General features: G+C 38.7%; 1 protein-coding gene across 4 annotated transcripts in view; it reads left to right on the top strand.

The window, feature by feature from the left end:
• Window positions 1-24,148, top strand: part of DLG2 (discs large MAGUK scaffold protein 2) — a 2,210,459-nt gene that overhangs the window by 11,073 nt on the left and 2,175,238 nt on the right. For all 4 annotated transcript variants that reach the window (XM_032167965.2, XM_032167963.2, XM_032167962.2 and 1 more), the window contains one exon: window positions 18,235-18,366. In XM_032167965.2, coding sequence (XP_032023856.1) covers window positions 18,235-18,366 — 132 coding nt within the window. The remainder of the gene's footprint in view (window positions 1-18,234; window positions 18,367-24,148) is intronic.

The raw sequence follows: 24,148 nt of genomic DNA, 5'->3' as shown, positions 1-24,148 counted from the left end.
AGCTTACTTCTGACATATGAGCTGTTGTGTCTAGATAGCTCTTTCTGGTCTGGTTTGACAGATATTTGATATGTCCGAGTCATGGACTTTTACCTTTTTCTAGAATGTGTGTTTCTGTTTGCCTAGATTCATTACGATGCCATTCCTTTTGGATCTTGCTGCCTTCCAAGCAATGTTACCAGTAAGAAGAGCCTAGATCCCTGATGCCTTGAGATCCAAAGACATTTTTCTGTTTTCTTCAGCTGGGAAAATTTTTTTCTACACTGTGAAGGGGCTAGGAGAAGTCCCTTTCTCTGCCTGTATCTGAGAATCTCTTTTTCATCTCTGACAAACTCTTCTTTTATTCTGAGGGCTTAGGTTTTTAGAAAGCAAAACTGGAATTACTTAAAAATTCCTTCTGGATTTTGTCCTGGCATATAGCGCCCCTGAGGCAATAAAGTAGGGAACTAGTTATCTGCTGGAATGAGAAAAAAGGAAATGGGAAAATTTAGGTAGAAAAAAGTTTTAATATCTCAAAGTACCAATCTCCCACGTGTAAAATAGAGGTTACTTGCCTTCTTATGATGATGCCACCAGAAGATCCTGTGAAAATCATGTAATCCTTCTGAACTTGTTTCCTTTTAAAAAAGGGATTTAATGCTTTTTTCCCCCTTACTATATACTGTTTCTTTTTCTCATCAAATATGGTAATGTACATGAACTTCACTTTTACAAAGTTAGTTAGTGATGGAATTAGGACCAGAAGCTTGTCTGATGCTTTCCTTTTTACTGTATGAGTGTGGTAGTCTTTGAACAAGTGAATGGCATCATAGTGCAGTAGAGGAGAGCCCAGGATTGGAATCTAGCTTTACCATCAGTTGGCTACATTAAGAAAATCAACAGATAGAGCTTCAAATTTTTCCTGTTAAAACTTAGGTGTACTACTAATACCTCTTAGGATTATTGTAAGGATCAAATCAAGATACTTAGACCATATAAAAATTATTTTGTAGATAAGAAACTGCTGTACAAATGCTTATCATCTGAATGCATTTTTTTTTTTTTACGGGGGGTGGGTGGGTTCAAGGAGGAGAAATGTCAGAGTCTCCTTCCATCAGTGGTTTGGGTTCAGTTTCCTGGTCAGCTTCTGGAACAAGCCTGTCCAGATATGGCAATGATGCATTTGATCACAGATAGGAGATGCCATACGTGTATGTGTTGTTTTTAAAAAAACAGGTTATAACATTTCTTATTAATATTATTTCTCCTCCAAAGATGCTAAAGTAATTTGTAAATCGTCTAATATATACAAAATGACTGCAGTCTTCAGGTCTGCTTTCATCTAATATATACAAAATGATTGCAGTCTTCAGGTCTGCTTTAAGTCTGGCCATACATATTCTTCACTATTTAAATTCCAAATTTTATTTATTTATTTATTTTTCTAGATAAATAATTCTGGAATGATGCATAAATCAGTATTTAGCTGAAGATGCAATTTTTTATCTTTTTTTTGAGATGGAGTCTTGCTCTGTTGCCCAGGCTGGAGTGCAGTGGCATGATCTCAGCTCACTGCAAACTCTGCTTTCTGGGTTCAAGCGATTCTCCTGCCTCAGCCTCCTGAGTAGCTGGGATTACAGGCATCCACCACCATGCCCAGGTAATTTTTGTATTTTTAGTAGAGATGGGGTTTTGCCATGTTGCCCAGGCTGGTCTGGAACTCCTGAGCTCAAAGTGATCCGTCTGCCTCGGCCTCCCAAAGTGCTGGGACTACAAGTGTGAGCCACATGCCCAGCCAATTTGTTATTTTCTTACTTTCTATTTATTGCTGCTTAGCCTCGCACGTTTTCTATCCTTCCCCTTTAACAAGTTTATAGAAAATTTGAAAGCATGGCTTGTCTGAAAGGAGAGATATAAATTTACCATTTTATACTATTAATAATATCTTCTTGTTTCAACAGGGAAAATAACCTGATCAACAAGTGTTTGTTGAAGTATATTCAAACAATTTTTTTTTAGGGAGGGTAAAGTATAATTGCAAAGAATAATTATAGAAGAAAGAAGCATTGTGATCCTTTCCTAGTAAATCAAGTTTCAATATGGCATAATGCTTTGTATGGGCTTTGGTGGCAGATACATCAGCATTTGCATCGTGGTTCCAGCACTTACTGTTATGTAGCCTTGGGCAAATGTACTCTATTTCCCTCAGTCTAAAATTTCCCCATTTGTGAAAATGTATATAGTAGTAGTTATTAGGATTCTTTTGAAGATTAAATAAGGTGATTGGTGCAAAATACCTAGCATTGTTCCACAAATGCTAGCTAATATTATTATTAGTAATAAAATGACACCTTTATGGTATCACCTTGAACTATACGTTTGTTTTGTTTATTTATTTGGAGATGGAGTTGCACTCTCGTTGCCCAGGCTGGAGTGCAATCGCACCGTTTTGGCTCACTGCAACCTCTGCCTTCCAGGTTCAAGCTATTCTTCTGTCTCAGCCTCCCGAGTAGCTGGGATTACAGGCATGGACCTCCATGCTCAGCTAATTTTGCATTTTTAGTAGAAATGGGGTTTCTCTATGTTGGTCAGGCTGGTCTCGAACTCCTGACCTCAGGTGGTCAGCCTCCCTCGGCCTCCTAAAGTGCTGGGATTACAGGCGTGAGCCACCATGCCCGGCCGAACTATACATTTTAATGTTAATTTTTTTTTTTTTTAAAAACCTGGTTCAAGACCAACTTTTCTATTGCTATTCATTACTTTATTACTTTCTCATGAGTATCCTTGATTTGTAAAAAAGCAATAACATCAACAATAAGAATTAAGCATATGTGAATGCTTCTTAGTAAAATACTTTTGTGTCTGGAATGGGTGGATTCTGTCTCGCTGACTTCAAGAATGAAGCCACCGATACTCGTGGTGAGTGTTACAGTTCTTAAAGATGGTGTGTCCGGAGTTTATTCCTTCTGATGTTCGGATGTATCTGGAGTTTCTTCCTTCTGGTGGGTTCATGGTCTCGCTGACTTCAGGAGTGAAGCTGCAGACCTTCGCGGTGCGTTTTACATCTCTTAAAGGTGGCATGTCTGGAGTTGTTCATTCCTCCTGGTGGGTTTGTGGTCTCGCTGACTTCAGGAGTGAAGCTGTAGACCTTCATAGTGCGTATTACAGCTCATAAAGGCGGCGCAGACCCAAAGAGTGAGCAGCAGCAAGATTTATTGCAAAGAGCGAAAGAACAAAGCTTCTACAGCATGGAAGGGGACCCGAGTGGGTTGCTGTTGCTGGTTCGGGCAGCATGCTTTTATTCCCTTATTTGGCCCCACCCACATCCTGCTGATTGGTCCATTTTACAGAGCGCTGCTTGGTCTGTTTTACAGAGTGCCGATTGGTCCCTTTTACAGAGTGCTCATTGGTCCATTTTTACCAAGTGCTGATTGGTGTGTTTACAAACCTTTAGCTGGACACAGAGCACTGATTGGTGCATTTACAATCCTTTAGCTAGACACACAGCGCTGATTGGTGCATTTACAATCCTTTAGCTATACAGGAAAGTTCTCCAAGTCCCCACCTGACACAGAAGCCCAGACAGCTTCACCTCTCAATCCCACCTCTAAACAGGACACCCCAACTGCTGTTGGGAATTTGGCCGATTACCGCTCTAGCTACTTTCTGCTGGATGGGGTGAAGAAGGGGCCCTGCAGTTGTAGTGTCCTCCAGAGGGTAACTCTTTAGGCCAGTGAAAGGGCCAGTGGGTCAGTCCAGGGGTCCTCAGTAGAAGTTGTTAGTTGAGCTCATTTAGGGTTCCATTTGTAAGACCATCTGTAGCTTGATGGCCTCGATTCTAGAGGAAACAAATTTGACAAGCAGGTTAAAAATACAGGGCCCAAAGGTGAGTAACAGCAAGATGGCTGCCATGGGACCTAGAAAGGGGAGGAGCCATAGTGCCCAACTCTAGAGGTTGGTATGAGTTTGAAAGGCGTTTTCTGATTTCAGAAGCCTTTTCCTATAAATGCCGGATGACATCTCGTACTATCCCTGACTGGTTAGTATAAAAACAACACTCTTCCCCTAAGAAGGTGCAGAGTCCTCCTTTCTCAGCAGTGAGGAGGTCTAGGCCTTGGTGGTTTTGGAGAGTCACTGCTGCCAAAGTCTATTTGGGATTGTAGTTACTATCCTTACTGGATAGATTTTGTTGTTTCTTGCAAACTGAGAATTCCTTTGAGAGTGTGTGGTAGTAGGATAATGAAGTACATAAACCTGCTATTCCAGTTTCTGTAGCAGTAGCCATTCCTAACCCTATAAGTAGGGGAATTAGTTGTATGGCTCTGTGCTGGACTTGAGCTTTGAGGGGTACTGATAACGTCTGATTTTCATAAGATTAGAAGTTAGGATAATATATGTTACACTGTAAACTTTTAGCAAACTTTACTTTTGTTGAACCTTGTAAGTTTGGGATTTCAATTATTCTTTGCTATTAGTAAGACCTCGTTCAGTCCATATTAACTTAAAATTGGTATAGATGGCTCCTTCCTGATTCTGTAAGTACTTTAAAGTTTGGCTGAGTGCAAACAGCTCTCACATTTGAGCAGACCAATTATTAGGCAATTTTCCTAACTCTGCTTCTACAAGAGTTTCCTCACTGAATACCCATTGTGTCTTTTTTTCCTTACTTGCCTGGGAGGAACCATCTATCTTCCTGTCCTGAAGGGAGTTCGTCCTAGATCTGGTCAGACCTTTGTATGATAATTAGTTAAGATTTAGATCCCCTGTTAGGAAACCTGCTGGGTTAAGGATTTTTGATAGGAAGGCTATGGGTTGTCAGTGGCCTCAGTGCTTTCGGGCTATGCCCCTGTTTACACTGACAACAAGGTGGTATTGGACTGTTACAGGGTTACAGAGAAGACCTTCAATTATCAATTACAGGTTTTAAATTTACCCTGGCTTTTAAAGGAATAGGGTACACTGTTTTTTCTTTACTGCTTCTATCTCTTTCTCTCTCTTTGATTCCTTTGTCTCTTCCTCTCTTTCCTTCTCTCTTTGACTTTCAGTCTCTTCCTCTCTGTCTCTCTCTTTGACTTCCTATCTTTCTCTTTCCCTCTCTCTATATCTCTATCTCTTCCTCTCTCTCTCTCTCTCTCTGCTAGTCTTTCCCTGCCTCTGCCAGTGGCTTATGCTGCTGTTCTCCCCTCTCCTTCCCCTTTTTGATGGCTTCGACAGTGTAAGACTGCCACCTCCTTGGGTTTTTGCACTGAGTGCAATAACTCCATGATTTCCTTGTGGTATTTAATGGGGCTTCCCCCAGAGGTTAGGAACTCCCTTTCTTTCCATATTGCAGCATGGGCATGTAGGATTAGATCAGCATACCTGCTATCTGTATACAAATTTATTCTTTTTCCCTTTCCCAGTTATAAGGCTCGGGTAAGTGCCACTAGTTCTGCTAACTGGGCACTGGTCCCTGGGGGAAGAGGCTTACTTTCAAGTACGGTTACATCATTAACTATGGCATAACCTGCCCTTTGTATCCCATTCTCCACAAATGAACTTCCATCAGTCTAAGAGGACTTCTAAGAGATCATCTCGGGCGGCATAAGTTTGGACTATAAGTTTGGCAGTCATGCTGATTGGTTCCCCATCCTCTGGGAGAAAAGTGGCAGGGTTGAGGGCCACGCACATAGGTATTTGAAGCACTGGTCCCTCAAGGAGTAGTGCCTGGTATCTAAGTAGGCAGTTGTCTGATAGCCATAAACTTCCTTTGGCACCTAGAATGCCATTTACGTCATGAGTACTCCAGACAGTGAGATCCGTTCCTTGTATTATCTTGATAGCCTCTGACATTAAGACGGCCACCGCCACAACTACCCTTAAACAGTGAGGCCAGCCTGTTGCTACTACATCAATTTCCTTACTTTGGTATGCCACTGGTTGTGGGGTCATCCCATGAGTCTGAGTAAGGACTCCGAGAGCCATTCCTGCTCTCTTTGTGACATATAGAGAAAAGTTTTGTCCTGTGGGAAGGCTTAAAGCTGGAGTTGTACTAGGGCCTACTTTAAGGTTTTGAAGGCTGTTTCTGCCCCTGGTTCTCATTCTATTAGATGAGTATTTGCCATCTGGGTCTCCTTGACTTGAGTATAGAGTGGTCTGGCCATCTCGCTGTATCCGGGGATCCATAGTCGGCAAAAGCCAGTGATTCCAAGGAACCCCCACAACTGTTTTAATGTATTAGGGTGATGATAAGCCAGTACAGGCTGTATTCATTCCTTGCTGAGGGCCCTGGCCCCTCTGGCTAAGATTAAGCCTAGATATTCGACCTGCTGTAGGCAAAGCTGGGCCTTTGACCTAGACGCCTTGTACCCTTGATTAGCTAGAAAGTTCAAGAGATCTGGAGTAGCCTGTTGGCATGAGGCTTCCAAACTGGTAGCCAAAAGTAAATCATCCACATACTGAAGGACCAGAGTGCCTGGACTTGACAAGTGGCCTAGATCATGGGCTAGTGCCTGACCAAACAGGTGAGGGCTATCCCTAAACCCGTGGGGCAAGATCATCTGTGTAAGTTGGGATGTGTGGTCTGTGGGGTCCCCAAAGGCAAAGAGAAACTGAGAGTCAGAGTGCAGGGGAATACAGAAGAAGGCATCCTTGAGGTCCAGAACAGTGAACCAGTCTGTGTCCTCTGGTATTTGAGAGAGCAGGGTATAGGGGTTGGGTACAACTGGATATAGAGGAATTATTGCCTCATTGATGAGTCCAAGATCTTGCACTAGTCTCCACTGACTGTTTGGTTTTTGTACTCCTAGAATTGGGGTGTTGCCGTCAGTGCTGCATTTCCTTACTAAGCCTTGAGCTTTTAAATGTTTAACAATATCTTGTAATCCTTTATGAGCTTCAGGCCTTAAGGGATGTTGCCTTTGATAAGGAAAAGTGGTGGGATCTTTTAGCCTGATTTGGACTGGGTGGGCATTTTTTGTCCTTCCAAATTATCCTTCCAATGCCCGGACTTCAGGGTTGATTCCCTCCTCAAGCAGGGGACAACAAATGGGTAACTTGTTCCCCATATTCATGTAGATAATAGCTCCAGCTTTGGCTAATATATCCCTCCCTAATAAGGGTGTGGGACTTTCAGGCATAACAAGAAAGGCATGTGAAAAGAGCAAAGTCTCCCAATTGCAACTGAGGAGGTGGGAGAAATATCTGGTTACAGGCTGTCCCAGGATTCCTTGGATGGTAACAGACCTTGAGGGCAGTCATCTGGGACAGGAGATTAACACTGAGAAGGCCGCGCCAGTGTCCAGGAGGAAGTCAATTTCCTGGCCCTCAATAGTTAAATGTACCCGGGGCTCAGTGAGGGTGATGACATGAGCTGGCGCTTTCCCCAGGCACCCTCAGTCCTGTTGTTAGGTCTTCTGGTTGGGGGTTACTGGCCCAGAGAACCTCTGCCCTCTGTGGCAGTGCACCTTCCAGTGATTGCCTCAGCATAGGAGACATGGACGAGGGGGAGGCTTGTTTCTCATTGGACAATAATTTTTATAGTGTCCTTGTAAACCACACTGATAATAAGCCCTACTGAGTGATTGGCCTGCTCCATTTTCTGACCTCTTTGAACCACCAAAGTTTGTTTGTCTGAGGGCCATGACTAAGGCTGCGGTCTTTCTCTGATCTCACTTTTCCTTTTGGGCCTGTTCCTCTTGGTCCCTATTATAGAACACTGGGGTTGCCAGGTTTAATAATGCCTCCAGATTTTGTTCAGGGCCCAGGGCTTGCTTTTGGAGACTTCTCCTGATATCTGCGGCTGATTGGGTAATAAATGTATCTTTTAGAATCAATTGACCCCATAGTGAGTTGGGTGACAGGGGAGTATATTTTCTTAAGGCCTCCCATAGCTGCTTGAGGAAGGCAGAAGGATTTTCTTCTTTTCCCTGAGTTATGGTGGACATTGTTGAATAATTCATGGGCTTTTTCCTAATTCTCCTTAGTCCTTCTAGAACACAGGTCAACAGATGTTTATGACTCCAGTCCCCATGATCTGAGAGTCAAGGTCCCAGTGGGGATCCATACTGGGGACAGCTTGTTGACCAGTAGGGAATTTGTCCCTTTCCTTGGCTGTCATTCTATCATTTACTTGACTAAGATACCAGGTATCTCCAAACTCTCATGCTGCAGCTAAAGCCACATTCTTTTCATTAAAGTCAAGGGTTTGATCTAACAATAGCATGACATCTCTCCAAGAGAGATCGAAGGTTTGCCCTAGACCCTGTAGGACATCTATGTACCTATCAGGACCATCTGAAAACTTCACCAGGTCTGCCTTGATCTGCTTTAAGTCAGAGAGGGAGAAGGGGACATGTACCTGGGTGGGGCCAAATTCCCTTCCCCCTACAGCTTGAAGGGGACATAACCGATAGCCTGGGGGGTTTTGTGGTCCTTTAGAGATTTCTTTGCTTATTTCCTTCTGGGCCAGGGAGATTAGAGGAGGCTTATCCTTAATAGGAAGGGGAGCTGTAGGGAGGCTAGGATATGAGGGTAAGCTGAAAGGTCCTCCTGTGGGATGTAAATTGAAAGCTTTGCATAGTTGTGTATTCTCCTTCAATGAAAAGAAAGCATGTACATAAGGTATTTCACTCCATTTGCCTTCCATCTTACAGAAAAGGTCAAACTGCAGGATAGTATTGTAATTTATACTTCCCTCAGATGGCCATTTTTCCCCATCAGGGAGATAATAATGGGGCCAGACCATAGTGCAGAAAAAAATGAGCTGCCTCTTTTTCAGGGTTTGTGGGTCAAATTCATCCCAATGGCTTAGGATGCATTTCAAGGGTGAGCCTTTTGATGCCTGAGTGTTTCCCATCTGAAAGACAAAACCGCCCATGGTTTTGGTTTGTTTCTCCCCATGCCCAAGAACCCACAACGGTCCCTGGACCCTGCTGATCAGAATAGTTGTGCTCACCACCACAGCCACAGAAACACTAGTTTTCCTCCTAGACCACAAGGAGGACCAAGGAAGGTCGGATTTAGTAGCCCTTACTGATGCATTTTCGAAAACCTGCACCCTTGCCTGTCCTCCTAGACCACAAAGAGGACCGAGAAAAATCCCATTTAGTCGCCCTTACTGATGCATTGTCAAAAACTTGTTAGAGTCCTAAGCATTCTTCTGTTAGTATTGGGACTTTATCCCGTCCTATAAAGATGTAATGCCCCCAAAATTAAGTGGAGGGCCATACCCTGAGGGAGGGGAGGGATCTCCAGAATTGGAAGAGTGATGCCTTTTGTCCTCACTTATATGAATAGGAAGGATACAATTTCTGAGGCTCCTCATATCCTAGCTTTAGGAATAGCCTTTGTTAGGCCTGCTTTTCTGAGGAGGGATCCTAAAATTCCAGATAGTCTCCCCTATGATGGGGCTTTGGGCAAAAATTATGTCCTTTTGATTGGTGAGCCCAGGTGCCAAAAGAAGGTAACAGAGTCCTGGAGTTTATACTAGAAATCATTCTTACAGGAGAAACTAGAAAAGCACCAGAGAGAGCAAGTGGTTTTTATAAGCGGGACCAGCCTTGGAGAAGAGAGGTGAGAGGAAGTTTGTCTGGCAGGCGTTAGGACCCAGGGGGCAAGGTTCAAGATAGATGAGTGAGTCTCGCTTGGGCGACATGCCTTTGGAAGTTCTGCTCATGGCCACAGGGTCAACCAACTTGTTGTCGGGACCCTGGAGCTGAATGGCTTTCCTCTCTGTTGACCCTTGGCTCAGCCCAGAAGTACAGGAAATACAGAAGCTGGTTCCAGGCAAACCAATGCTCCCAACTCCGAAGAGTTGGGGTTTGTTAGAGAGCCCTTTCCCAGAAAGCTTGACACCTGTGTCTTTAGTCTGGCAGCTGCGCTAGTCTCTTTTAACTGGCCGATGGTGTCTGGTATTTAGCCCCTGAACTCTAAGGAAAAATAGGACAGAATAGCAAGCGAAACGGGTCCAATGGTACTCACCACTTGGCAATAGGTGATAGTCTCACCGCTTGGTGATAGGCGATGGTCCCTTCATGGTCGCCAAAATGTGTCTGGAATTGGTGGGTTCTTTGTCTCGCTGACTTCAAGAATGAAGCCGTGGACCCTCGTGGTGAGTGTTACAGTTCTTAAAGATGGTGTGTCCAGAGTTTGTTCCTTCTGATGTTTGGATGTGTCCAGAGTTTCTTCCTTCTGGTCGGTTCATGGTCTTGCTGACTTTAGGAGTGAAGCTGCAGACCTTCGCGGTGAGTGTTACAGCTCTTAAAGGCAGCACGTCCGGAGTTATTCATTCCTCCTGGTGGGTTTATGGTCTTGCTGACTTCAGGAGTGAAGCTGCAGACCTTCACGGTGAGTGTTACAGCTCATAAAGGCGGCACCGACCCAAAGAGTGAACAGCAGCAAGATTTATTGTGAAGAGCGAAAGAACAAAGCTTCCACAGTGTGGAAGGGGGCCCGAGCAGGTTGCTGCTGCTAGCTTGGGTGGCCTGCTTTTATTCCCTTATTTGGCCCCACCCACATCCTGCTGATTGGTCCATTTTACAGAGAGCTGCTTGGCCCATTTTATAGAGTGCTGATTGGTCTGTTTTACAGAGTGCTGATTGATCCATTTTTACCAAGTGCTGATTGGTGCATTTACAAACCTTTAGCTAGACACAGAGCACTGATTGGTGCATTTACAGTCCTTTAGCTAGACACAGAGCACTGATTGGTGGATTTACAACCCTTTAGTTAGACAGAAAAGTTCTCCAAGTCCCCACCTGACACAGAAGCCCAGCCGGCTTCACCTCTCACTTTCATTTTCTAGTCATAATGTCTAATAAGTAATGATAAAATTGTGATCATTCAATTTTGTATATATTTATTTAAAATATGAAAAATGTCTAATTGTTATTGCTTGTCTTAATGGATACATATCATACTGTAGTTAATCATTCTAAATCTAAAAAATGGTCACGTTCCCCTTCAGTTAAAAATCTTCCATGGCTTGTCATTCTACCCTTGGTATAAGGCCAAACTTGTTAACATTGTATATATGGCACCAACTTAATTCTCTACTCTCATGGTAACTGGTACCTTATGATACCATTTTTTTTTTTTTTTTTTGAGACAGACTCTCTGTCACCCATGCTGGAGTGCAGTGGCACGATCTCAGCTCACTGCAACCTCTGCCTCCCGGGTTCAAATGATTTCCTGCCTCAGCCTCCCAAGTAGCTGGGATTACAGGAACCCACCACCATGCCCAGCTAATTTTTGTATTTTTAGTAGAGACAGGGTTTCACCATGTTGGTCAGGCTGGTCTTGAACTCCTGACCTCAGGTGATCTGCCCACCTCGGTATCCCAAAGTGCTGGTATTACAGGCCTGAGCCACCACTCCTGGCCATGATAGCATTCTTATACTCTGTTTTAATCTTTCACTTTGTTGAAATTTCCTAGTTAATTATCTTTATTTTGAGACTAAAATCTCTGTGAGGGTAGACTATTGCCTATTTTGTTCAGTACTGTGTTCCCAGTGTCTGGAATGTAGTAAGATAGTCAATAAATCTTGATTAATGGCTGAAATAACCATTTTCTCTATCTACCAGACTTATAAAGGTAGGACCATTTTTATTTATATGTTACAAATACAAATTAAAAGACTAAATGTGAACATTTGTGATTCAACATTTAACCCTAGATTCTAAAATTCAGTGATACAATTTATGTCTGATTGGTCAAGTTTTATTTTATTTTTTCCATAAAAATATGCTTAACTCAATTTCTGGAGGATTAAGGGTAGTATTGTGGAGAGAACACTATACTTGGAATCAAAAGCTTTTGGAGTAAGCTCCAAATCTGTTATTTAGTAGCTCTGTGATCTTGGACAAGCCACTCTGAATTTCAATTTCATGTAAAATAGGTATGACTTCTCAGTGGTGAGAATCAGATAAGATAATGCATTTAAAATTTCTTTTTAAACTGTAAAAATGTTGAATAGATTTATATAAAATAATTTCACTATTCTAAATGCTTTACTTTCCAAGATTTGACCATTAAATTCACCTTTTCTCTATTATACTTTGATTTGAGTTTTCCTAATGATACCACTGTATGTTCTGTAATTCTTCATTTTTTAAGCTATGGCAAATGATTTTATGTATCATCATTTTCTTTTCTCTAAAAGTTCATTTGTTAGCACTATTGCTAATCACTGTTTCAAATTTAAATTACCTGTCCCAAATTATTTATAACTTTCTGGTGATGCTATTCTTAAACCATGTACAATATACAGTTGAACCTTAATTAACAGACACATGATTACCTACAGTTCTAATTATGTAACATTCACTGTCCGTTGGTTGCATATTTCATGCAAAAATTTCTTATTTTAAAAAGTGATCATCCCTTCCCCCCCCCATTTCCTCCTGTGCCTGCCCTCAAGTAATCCAAATTTAGTTTTTTTTTTTTTTTCTGTAGACTCAGGAGTCATATGAAGGTAGAGTTTAATGAAGAAAACAGGAGAATTGAGGCAATTTAGGTGAAAAATTCTCCACTTGGTTATTTAAACATCAATTAAAATATGAATCTTGACTTGCTTGGATAATTATCTCAACTTTCCACTTTATTCAATTTATGGAGATCAGGTTAGGGATTTTTGATTTGTATGAAAATATCCTTGCCATTTGTCTCATTTGCTTAATTTGTCATTTTTAGGTTACCTTCAAACTTTCATTAACCAGAAATAAGGATTTGAGTAGAGAGAGTTGAAGGGCATAATAGAATTGACTCCAGGTGATGATCATTCTCAATAATCAAAAGAAGCATAGAAGGGCAGCCACAATTCCAGCCCTAGATGCTGATGTGTGAAAGCCTAACTTAGAGACTTGATTATATACGACCTTTAAAAAATATTTTAGCATTTTCTTTTATGTGTCAAATTTTTATCCTACAGAGATGAGAGGTATAGTAAGCTCTGCTGGTTTAGAAAACATCTAGTTGTTTTGAATCAATACAGTATTTTCTCTTTATAGTTATTGAATAAATATATGCTAAATGAGTGAGTGAAATTCCCCTTACTTATCTAATTATATTTGTAGATGTGATTGTGGGAATATTGTTAATACATTTTTGAGAATTGCTCTTCATTTTACTTATTTACGTAGAGACAGGGTATTTTACTTATTTATTTAGAGACAGGGTCTCACTCTGTAGCCCAGGCTGGAGTGCAGTAGCAGGATCATGGCCCACTGAAGCCTCGATCTCCTGGGCTTAAATGATCCTCCTATCTCAGCCTTCTGAGTAGCTGGGAGTGCAGACGTGCACCACCACACCTGGCTAATTTTAAAATTTTGTTGTAGAGAAAGGGTTTTACTGTGTTGACCAGGCTGGTCTCGAACTCCTGGCCTCAAGCCATCCTTCCACCTCGGCCACCCAAAGTGCTGGAATTATAGATGTGAGCCACCATGCCTGGCCAAGAATTGCCCTTTAAAAGAATAAACAACTAAGGTAATACCTACAACAATGCCACAGAAGCTTAAGAAAAAAAAAGGCTTTAGTTATAATTGTATTAAAAAAAAAAGAGAAAAGAAAAAGGTGCTCAGCACTTAGCAGGTTTCCCAAAAAATGTCGACAGACTTTAATGAGGAAATGAAAAAGATTAAAGCTTTGGGCACTAGAGGTAATCACATAATTAGAGCCCACAGATACATATAAGTAGAGAGGGAGGTATAGTATAATTATTGTATTGTTGATCACCTACAATGGTAAGTAAAGTAACTATTTATATTTGTAAATAGTGGGTAGGGATGGGTTAGAAAGTGAGCCACCATCATTTCAGGGAAACTGCTGATTGTTTAATTATTGACAAAATGGGGATTAAAATATTCGTCCTTGATTCAGAGTTGTTAAAACATTATGCAAGTAAAGTGTGAAATCATTTTTTAAAATTAAAGTTTGTGCAAATATATTAGCACACATTTATATCACCATTCTTTGTTAATATAAATTGGAGTGAGCTCTCTGTTCATCCACATTTATTTCTATATTTCTAATCTTACTAGATAGAAGAGAAGTAGTTATACAATGTCCTCCTCCATCTCTTATTGCCCAATTGAAATTCTCATTTCTTTCAAGGGGATAAGCTTGACGTTTGCTATGTTATATAGGAGTATTAGGGAAGGCCTTACTACTGAGATGATATATGAGCAGAGACATAAAAGAAGTGAAGGAGCAAACTTTATGGATACCTGAGAGAAGAGTGTTATAGGCAGAATCACAAGTATAGAGGCCATGATATAGGAGAGTTCTTGGTATATTTGAGAAAGAGCAGAGATAATGTGGTTGGAGTAGATTGAGCAAGAGGAGAGGTCTAAGAGCTGAAGTCAGAGAGGTGGGCCTTTGCTCTGAGTGGGATGGGGAGACACTGGAGGGTTTGAGTTGATGAATGACATAATCTAGTTGATCACTTGAAAGGATATTTTTGGCTATTGTGTTTAGAAAAGACTGTAGGCCAGCATGGGCAACATAGTGAGACCTCATCTCTACAAAAAAATCAAAAATCAAAAAATGATTCAGGAGGATCACTTGAGCCTGGGAGGTTGATGCTGAAATGTGCAGTGATTGCTCCACTGCACTCCCATCTGGGTGACAGAGAGAGACCCTGCTTAAAAGAAAACAAAAAACAAAACAAAGAAAGAAAAAAGAAAAAAAAGAGAAAAGACTGTAGGAGGATAAAGTTGACAGCATGTAAACTAGTAGAACATTATTGCAGTAATTTAGGGGATAGATGATGATGGGGTGTGCCAGGGTGGTGGTACTGGAGGTAGGGAGAAGTGATGAGATTCTGCATATAACTTGATGTTGGAGCTCACAGGATTTACTGATGGATAGATGTAGAGAATTAGAGAAAAGAATGAATGCTGACTTCAGGAATTTGGGCCTGAATAATTGGAAGAATGAAAGATGGAGATACATTGGAGGAGAAGCAGATTGAGGGTGGGTGGATAAGATCTGGAGTTCAGTTTTGACAAGTGAAGTTTGAGATGCTTATTAGACATCCAAATGGAAATGTTGAGCATTCAGTTGGATATGAGTCTGGAATTCAGAGGAAAGTTCTGAGCTACAGATATAAATTTGGAAGTCTTGAAGGTGCTGATAATATTTAAAGCTAGGGAATTAGGTAAGATTATCAAGGAAACTGGGTAAGATTATCCAGCAAGTAAGATTAAAGAAAAGAAGTCTTACCATGTTTAGAGGTACTCTAAACATCTTAAACCCTCATTGAGAAATTAGGGGGAACTAATAAATGTGATTGAGAAAGGGCATCCACGAAGTAGGAAGACAATCTGGGAGAGAGTGCTGCCCTGGAAATAACGGTGTGCTGGAGACAGCTCATGTCAGCTTGCAAGAGCTTATCATTAAATTTTCAGCAAATTTGCAAGAAAATACAGCCATTTAAAAAATGTTAAAGCCGGGCACGGTGGCTCACACATGTAATCCCAGTGCTTTGAGAGGCCGAGGTGGGTGGATCACAAGGTCAAGAGATCAAGACCATCCTGGCCAACATGGTGAAACCCTGTCTGTACTAAAAATACACAAATTAGCTGGGTGTGGTGGCACGCTCCTGTCGTCCCAGCTACTCAGGAGGCTGAGGCAGGAGAATTGCTTGAACCTGGGAGGCGGAGGTTGCAGTGAGCCGAGATTGTGCTACTGCACTCTAGCCTGGGCAACAGAGCGAGACTCCACCTCAAAAAAAAAAAAAAAGTTAAGCGCAACCACTTAAAAATTATGCATAAACTAAGGGCCAGGCATGGTGGCTCATGCCTGTAATCCCAGCACTTTGGGAAGCCAAGGTAGGAGTTCAAGACTAACTTGGGCAACGTAGGGAGACCCCATCTCTAACAAAAATAATTACACATAAACTTAACTAAATTATATTAAAAAGTAATATATACTCAACAGTCATCAATTCAGAATTATTTTTCATTTTGATACCATCTCTGCTCTTGGGTTATTTACATTGATTCTATCTGTGCGGTGGATAAGCTACATAATGGTATGCTGCTGTGCATCTTTTCCCAGATCCATGTTCAGAGACATCATGTTGGTAGCTTGAAATTGGCCATGGTGGGAATATTTACACTTTGGAAATTGCAAATGCTACAAATTTGGGCTTGATTTATTGTTTTGCTGATAAGAAAGTGATAAAGTAAATGTTAATAATTTAAGCGCAAGTTAAAAGCATTTTGTGTCCATTGCTGTTACACTGAGATTAGTACAGAAATTGAGGAAATATTTGTCCACTATTCAAAAATTATTATCTGATTCAGCAAACAAATAACATAATTGAGAGAGTGAGGTTTTCACAAAAACTATCTTTGTTGTTTTATTTTCATTTTATTAATTAATATGACAACATAAACCACATTTATGTTGGAACTACTCATTCATCAATTATAACCCTAAGTTGGCTATGAATACAAGAATTTGGTAAAAACCAATAAAAATATTATTGAGAATCAACTGACTAATGGAATTTACAATTAAAGGTTGTATATCATTATTATTTGTAGGCTGGTTGCTATACATCCTTGTGTCAGTAAAATTATAACAAACTCATGTGCGTGTAGGTGCCCATGTTTTCTTTTTTATCTGAACTAGTTTTTAAATATTTACCAGCACACCTGTGTGGAAGCCTAGTGAAAAAAGTGTTTTCAAGAGTGTGACAATATCAAATGATGCTTATGGGCCAAATGAGATGATTGATAATTGACTGCTGGATTTAGTAATGATGGGATGATTGAGTGGAAAAGAAAGCAATTGATAATGGAACAATTTCCTTGAGTAAGCAAGAGAGGATAGATTCCAGTGCTCAAGAGAGGAGTTGACCTTAGAAACACAAATTCTTTATTCATAGTAATATAAGGGAAGGCAGACTATGTGGGTACAGTTGCAGGTAAGTCAGTAGCTGTTATGTTAGGAGCCTGTGGAATCTGCCTTCTGATTTTCCATGTAATAGGAAGTAATACCATCAGCTGAGAATGGCCATGAGGAAGAAGAGTTGGAATGTTCAAGAGAAAGGAGGAAATATAAAATAAATATAGGCTATTGTTATTATAATTGGTATTTAGGCTTTTTTGAAAGTGATAGATTGGAAGGGAAGGAGGGCTTTTAAAATTCAAAGATAATTATCACCTAAACACAAAGGTTGTATGATTCTAGTGACTTTTTCAAGGATGTTTTGTCTTGTGAAGGATGAAGACATTATTCAAGAAGTCATAAAATAATAAGATACGGGTTAAGACTGCCGACAAACTTGTATAGGCAAAGTGGTTTAGAAGAAGAGGGAATAGTGATTAATTTTAACCATCAGAGATGGCTTTACGGAAGAGAGAGCATTTGAGTTAGATCTAAATGAAGAGAAAGTAGGTGTTCAGTTGACTTACTTGATTATTTTCTGTGTGCTAGACATTGTGCTAGGGATTGTGCATAGATTGTCTAATTTAATCGTAACACCTGTGAGGAAACTGAAACTCAGAGAGGTTAAGGAACTTGTTAAAGGTCACACACAGCTAGTAAGTAAGATCTGGGTCATACCCAGATTTACCTGACAAGAAGCCCTTTTCAAGATAGCACACTGATTCTAGGGGGTGTATACAGTGGTATAGGGGAAGAAATACCAGCACGGGGAACAGTAGCAGCAAAGAAAAGTACGGGGTGAGAAAAAGTAGAGAGAGAGAGAGAAAGAGAGAGGTGGGGGAGAGAGAAAGTGTGCACGTGCGTGCATGTGTGTATGTGTGTGGGTGTCTGCACATGCATGTGTGTAGAGGAAAATGGAAGGGAAAAGTGAGTAATCCAGTATGACTTAGGCACTGTATGCATGTTTGGAGAGTGTGGACTATATAGTGGGAAATAAGGCCGAAAATATTTGATCATGGGAGGGAGGCCTCAAAGGTCATGTTAAGGAAGTTGGATATTATTTTGCAGGAAGTCATCAATTTTAAGATAAGTGTCTCTGACAAGAGGGAATTATATCTAACTTGAACATCGTGGCCAGGAGTGAATACTTTGTTTTGTTTTACAGTTAGGGATTCTTTTGGAAGACAAGACTACAGAAATAAAACTGGATTGTTGAAATTGGCCATTGAGTATAATTATTAATTTCATATGGTAGTTTATAGCAATTATGATTATCTTATTATTTCATGGCATTAAGTTAGGAACACAATTATAGAATAGATTAATGTTAACTTTCTATTTGCTAAGATTATAAGATATAATAATAATATCATGTTTTTCAGATACTGACCGAGCTTTATCATTACTGGAAGAATACTGCAAAAAATTAAGGAAACCAGAGGAGCAGCTGTTGAAAAATGCGGTTAAAAAGGTGATGGGTATCTTTAAGAGCAGCTTATTCCAAGCTTTGCTAGGTATGTGTTATGAAAATTATTCTTCATTTTAATGGTCAGAATTGGGCTTGATAGTTTGAATAATGTGGTCAAAGAACCTGATGTTAACGAAGTTTCAAACTGGGATAATTTTCTTTAATACTGGAAGGGAAGATTTGTTTTGTTTTATTTTGTTTTTTGTTTTCCTTTTTCTTCTATAAGGTTAACCTAGAAGGGAACTGTTTGAAAATATAAATAAAAAGAGGTTATTGAAAGACATAAATATTGAAAGAATGTTTCGTAAAGGAAGAAAAGTTTACACAGAAGAAAACCCTGAGTAGTTTGTTATAAAACATTGAGGACAAATATGCTAGAGAAGGAAGTTGTCTTCCTCCAGGGAAGGAATTGTGTAACATAAAAATGATGGTTCACATTCTACTCAGAATCAAAGTTACACTTTTACTCTCTTCTGAAAACAAAAATAAAAACATTTTTTCATCTTTCTTGCTTGTCTTAGGAAAGTTTATGATCCAGAATTGAAAAGTTTATTGATGAAAATCTCAATGCTTTGGAATTCTTACTAATTTGTCATGAAGCTAACCATATAATGTTTAATCTTATGTTTATTCTCCTATTTTTATTAAAGATTGTAAAGAAAATTAAAGATATGGTTTATTTATATATGTTTTTGTATATACATCTCTTATATTTGTGCAAATAGCTTTTAATTCTTTTTTCATATTTTAGGAAGTAAAATAAATTAACAATATATATAAATAAACAAATGCTTTTCACAAAAAAAAACCAACTAACTAAACAATGAAAAATCCACTCAATTATACAATATATTTTGCTAGATTTAAATAAATAACTGATTTTAAACAATTTTAAAGAAATAACTGAGTCTGCTAGACATTTTCATGCTGGTTATTATTGATATAAAATCCAGAAATAGGAACTTATAAGGCTTAATTATGAAAATACTTTTTATTATAAATATCTGTACTTTTTGATAAAAACTCCAACTTTATAGTTTGAATGTAATTTTAAAAATTATTTGATTTTGAAAATTTGAAAATCAGTCTATTGAATAAAAATAGAAGTATAAAGCTTTACAGGATTATTTTGCCTGTGGATTAACTTTTAAAAAATATCTTATTGTGGCTAGCAAGAATTAATGACATAACTGTAATCATCTTAGCTGGTATTAAATAAAAACTCTCAATGGAGTCTTATAGAATTTGAATAAACCTTATATTCAACAAAGATAATATTTTTGAGAACATTTTTAAACATCAAATTTTTGATTAAAATTAATAGTGTTATTTATTAATAGTTATAATTAGTAAAAGGTCATTAACTAAATGGCAATGTATCTTAACAGATTTGTATGATGTGTTTACTTAAGACTGGCTGTCTTTTGAGAGTTTGCATTTTTGAGAACTTGATTTAGAAAGGGCATTGTTGGATAATTTAGATTACTATATTTTTAATAATATAATTATTTGATAATGTAACACCATTACCAAGGGAATACAAAGACAAATGAGTGACAAAGAATTGTATTTTGCCATTATTTTAAGTGAATGATAAATATCTTGGCTTAAAGCCAATAGTGTAGTTTGAATTTCTCTAGTAAAATTAGAGGCAACAATAATCTGTAAAAAGCTGTTATGTAAGTAATCCCAGTGCCCAGCTTTGAATGGATAGATTTACTTCAGCTGGTCTTTAAAAGTCATTTTAGGATAAACCAGAGTGCAAACAATAGAGCAACATTATACAACAAAACATAATTTTCTATTGAATTCAATGTGGGCACCTATGTACTGATTAGTAATCTATTATTATTGAATGTTTGAGTGGTCTCACTGTGCGTTTTCTTTAAGGACACAAAAGAAGAAAAGCCATGTAGACTTGTACATCCTAGAGAAGATTTATATCTTTGTAAAGGATAGGTAGGGAGCCATTGAAATATAGGGCGTTCTTATGGTCTATAATTTGCATTCTGTTTGAACCAACTCCCCCACCCCATTCTACCCTCTTTTTTCCTGTTACAAGTAATGGAAGATAGTGGTTTCACCCATTGTTCTGGCTGATAGTACCTTGCGCGACTCTCATTAGCTGTAGAAATAGAAGGGAATCATAATGTAGAAAACAGAAATGGATAATAAAATACTATTACTGCAGAATATGCTGTAATATTTACATGTGACAAGGAAACCAGTCCCTCTCTCTACAGATGAAAATCATCACTCTATTTTATTTTATTTATTTTTGAGATGGAGTCTCGCTCTCGCCCAGGCTAGAGTGCAGTGGCACAATCTTGGCTCACTGCGGCCTCTGCCTCCCAGGTTGAAGCAATTCTCCTTCCTCAGCCTCCCGAGTAGCTGGGATTACAGGTTCGTGCTGCCACACCTGGCTAATTTTTTGTATTTTTTTGTAGAGATGGGATTTCACCATGTTGACCAGGATGGTCTTGATTTCCTGACCTCATGATCCACCCACCTCGGCCTCCCAAAGTGCTGGGATTACATGCGTGAACCACTGCGCCTGGCCTTTATTTTTCAATTCTTAGTAGAGATAGGGTCTCGCTATGTTTTTCAGGCTGGTCTTGAACTCCTGGGCTCAAGTGATCCTCCCACCTTAACCTCCCAAAGTATTTCGATTATAGGCTTGAGCCACTGCCCCCAGCTGAAAAGCATTACCATAAAATGAATAATGTCTTCCTTTTGTGGTCCTTCATCATATGCTTAAAAAAATACTAGCATGTTTTAGATGGTATATTCTTTGAGGAATTCTGTGTACATGACTGTGACTGGTATTTTGTAACATAACTTTGATTATAAAAGTAACATTTATTAATTTTTGATATTTTTAAAAATAAAGTAAAATCATATAAAATTCAATGGTTAGATACATTGCTTTTACGGTAAGTAACAAGATACCTGATAAGCATGGAGAATGAACTGTTTAACTTTCTTCCTCCTTTCTTCTAGAGTCCCTGTATTATTTGTTTTGATTTTTTATTTGCCAATAACTGAGAATAGAAAAAGTCACTTTAATTTTTTGAAAGACAGCAATTGGTGTTCATTAGTGTGCCCAAACCAAATGCAAAAAATAAAAAAAACCTGTAACAGCAATATGCGAGATGCTGCACATTTAGATGCTAGGCTTAGAGTGACATCTTGTGGTAATACTAAGGAAACATTTATCCAAATGAATAAAGTTTTAAGATGATTACAGCATCAACACTTTCCAGAATTTGAATATAAGGGAATTGGAATTCCATAATATTTTATGATTAATTTATGTCTCTGTTTAGAATAGCTAAATAAAATAATAATAATCAGTGTTCATAATGTACCAAAACAAAACAAACCTAAAATGGCAATATACTAGAAGCTGCACATTTAGATGGAATTGGAATTCCGTGATATTTTACAAATTAATTTAGAATATGTAAATCTCTTTTATTCAGAATATATGAAACATTAAGAATTTCAAGGTACTTTTATTAGGTTATTTATTCTTCACTTCTTCAGTTAGGCGATAAAGAAGCAAGATTAATCTTTTTTTTTTTTTTTTTGAGACAAAGTCTCACTCTGTCGCCCAGGCTGGAGTGCGGTGGTGCAATATTGGCTTACTGCAACTTCTGCCTCCTGGATTCAAGCGATTCTCCTGCCTCAGCCTCCTGAGTAGCTGGGATTACAGGCACGCACCACCACTCCTGGCTAATTTTTATATTTTTAGTAGAGACAGGCTTTAACCATGTTGGTCAGGCTGGTCTCGGACTTCTGACCTTGTGATCTGCCCGCCTTGGCTTCCGAAAGTGCTGGGATTACAGGCATGCACCACCGCGCCCGGCCTTGAATCATTTTGAAAAATTATTTTTGTACTTCTAAATTGACTTTTAATTTTTAAAGAACTATATTACCACCATAATTGTTTTTGAAGACTTTAAATAAATAATATTATGGGTTAGTTAAATTTTTGATACGTAACACAAATGTTTTTTGTAACTTATTGAAAATTATCTGTTATTCTTTAGTCATTATAAAGTATGGAAATAACTACAGATAAATTTCACAGATTTCAACCCCTTCTAAAATCATATTAGCCTTGTTTGTTTAACTTATTGCCTTATATTTCTTCCCAGTGTGTGAGGGGGAATTTTTGGGAGAGGAATTAGAGGGAAATTAGAGGAGAACAAGCAGTAAATGATACTTTTAAAAAACTACCAGTGGCAAAATCTTAGAAAAGAGCTTGTCTTATTTTATGCAGGCCGTTAAACCTTACATGTTAGACTTTGTGTTAGAATAGAGTACATTTCATTTCCATAAATCTTTACAGAGAACCTTGTGGATTTTTGAGATTACTAGCAATATGGGTGATACAGCAGATGTATTACATTTTGGGATTTATCATCTCTTTGTTGAAGCCTTCTAACACATTCCTACTTGCTGGCAGCTTTAACTAGCCCTTTCATTGTGTCTCATAGCATTGTGTTCGTATTACTAAAAAGCATTTACCACATTGCCTTATGGTAAATTGAATATACTTCTGCCCCTTTTTATATCCCCATAATGTGGAACTTTAATAATTATAATAGACTTTTAATAAATTTTTATTCATTTATCAACACTCCCTTTAAAAATACCAGTTATGTGTTGGACATTGTGCTGTGCAATAGGGATACAACAGTAAGCTATAGAGGACAGTCAATACCCTTATGGACAAGTAGGGGAAAAGAGACATTAAACACACAATTAATTATTATTCAATTATAATGATGGTAAGGTCTATAAAATAAATATGTATAAGAGTTTTAGTTTGAGTAAAAAAACCCTACATATTTTCCAATAGTAATTCTAATGTAATAATTTTATTTCAAAATAACATCTCTTTGAAAATATCATGGCTATTTTGGTCTTAATTATTAATCATAATGTATATTTTCTTGCCATCTTATCATAAAGAAGTGAAGGATTATTTAAATAGTGGGCACGAAGGACCCTACAGTTGTGTGAATTTGGAGCAACTTGGCTGTATTTATTATTCTTTTAGTTTATTTATATCTTTTTTTGTTAACCCATTTGAAGATTAATGGTGAAACAACCTGGCTATAATCTTCAAAAACGGAGATTCTCAAGATGTGGTTCTTGGACCACAGCACTAGTTACCTGTGAACTTGGTTAGAATTGCAAATTCTTGGTTCTCACCCTAGACCTACTGACTGAATAAGAATCTCCGGAAGTAGGGCTCAGCAAATGGTACTTTACTAATCCTTTCAGGTGATTCTGAGGCATGTTAAAATTTGAGAACCTATGTTCTAAATGGTTAGGTATTTGGCCATTCAAGGAAAGTAATATATTAACAGTGTGTGAATATTATTACTAAACTTGGGAGAATATGACAGTGGCATTTTTTTTCTTCTTGTGTTTTATAGGGTCTGATTTAATCTTTAACAACTATAATGATCCATTATCATTCTGGGACATATATTGAGTACTTTGTAATCCGTAAACTCACAATTATCATTATGGTGTCCAATTTTCTTTTAAAATACAGTAGCATGTCTTTTTATTTTTAATTTTCTTTTTATTTTCTTTCCTTCCCTCTCTCCCTCCCTCCCTCCTCCTTCCTTTCTTTCCTTCCGTCCTTCCTTCCTTCCTTTTTTCTTTTCTTTTCTTTTTTTTTTTGAGACAGAGTCTCGCTCTGTTGCCTAGGCTAGAGTGCAGTGGCGCGATCTCGGCTCACTGCAAGCTCTACCTTCCGGGTTCACGCTGTTCTCTTGCCTCAGCCTCCCCAGTAGCTGGGACTACAG

The sequence above is a fragment of the Hylobates moloch genome, unplaced genomic scaffold (genome assembly GCF_009828535.3).
Source record: "Hylobates moloch isolate HMO894 unplaced genomic scaffold, HMol_V3 SCAFFOLD_11, whole genome shotgun sequence".
In the NCBI taxonomy this organism is placed as follows: domain Eukaryota; kingdom Metazoa; phylum Chordata; class Mammalia; order Primates; family Hylobatidae; genus Hylobates; species Hylobates moloch.
This window is presented reverse-complemented; position numbering and strand designations above follow the sequence as displayed.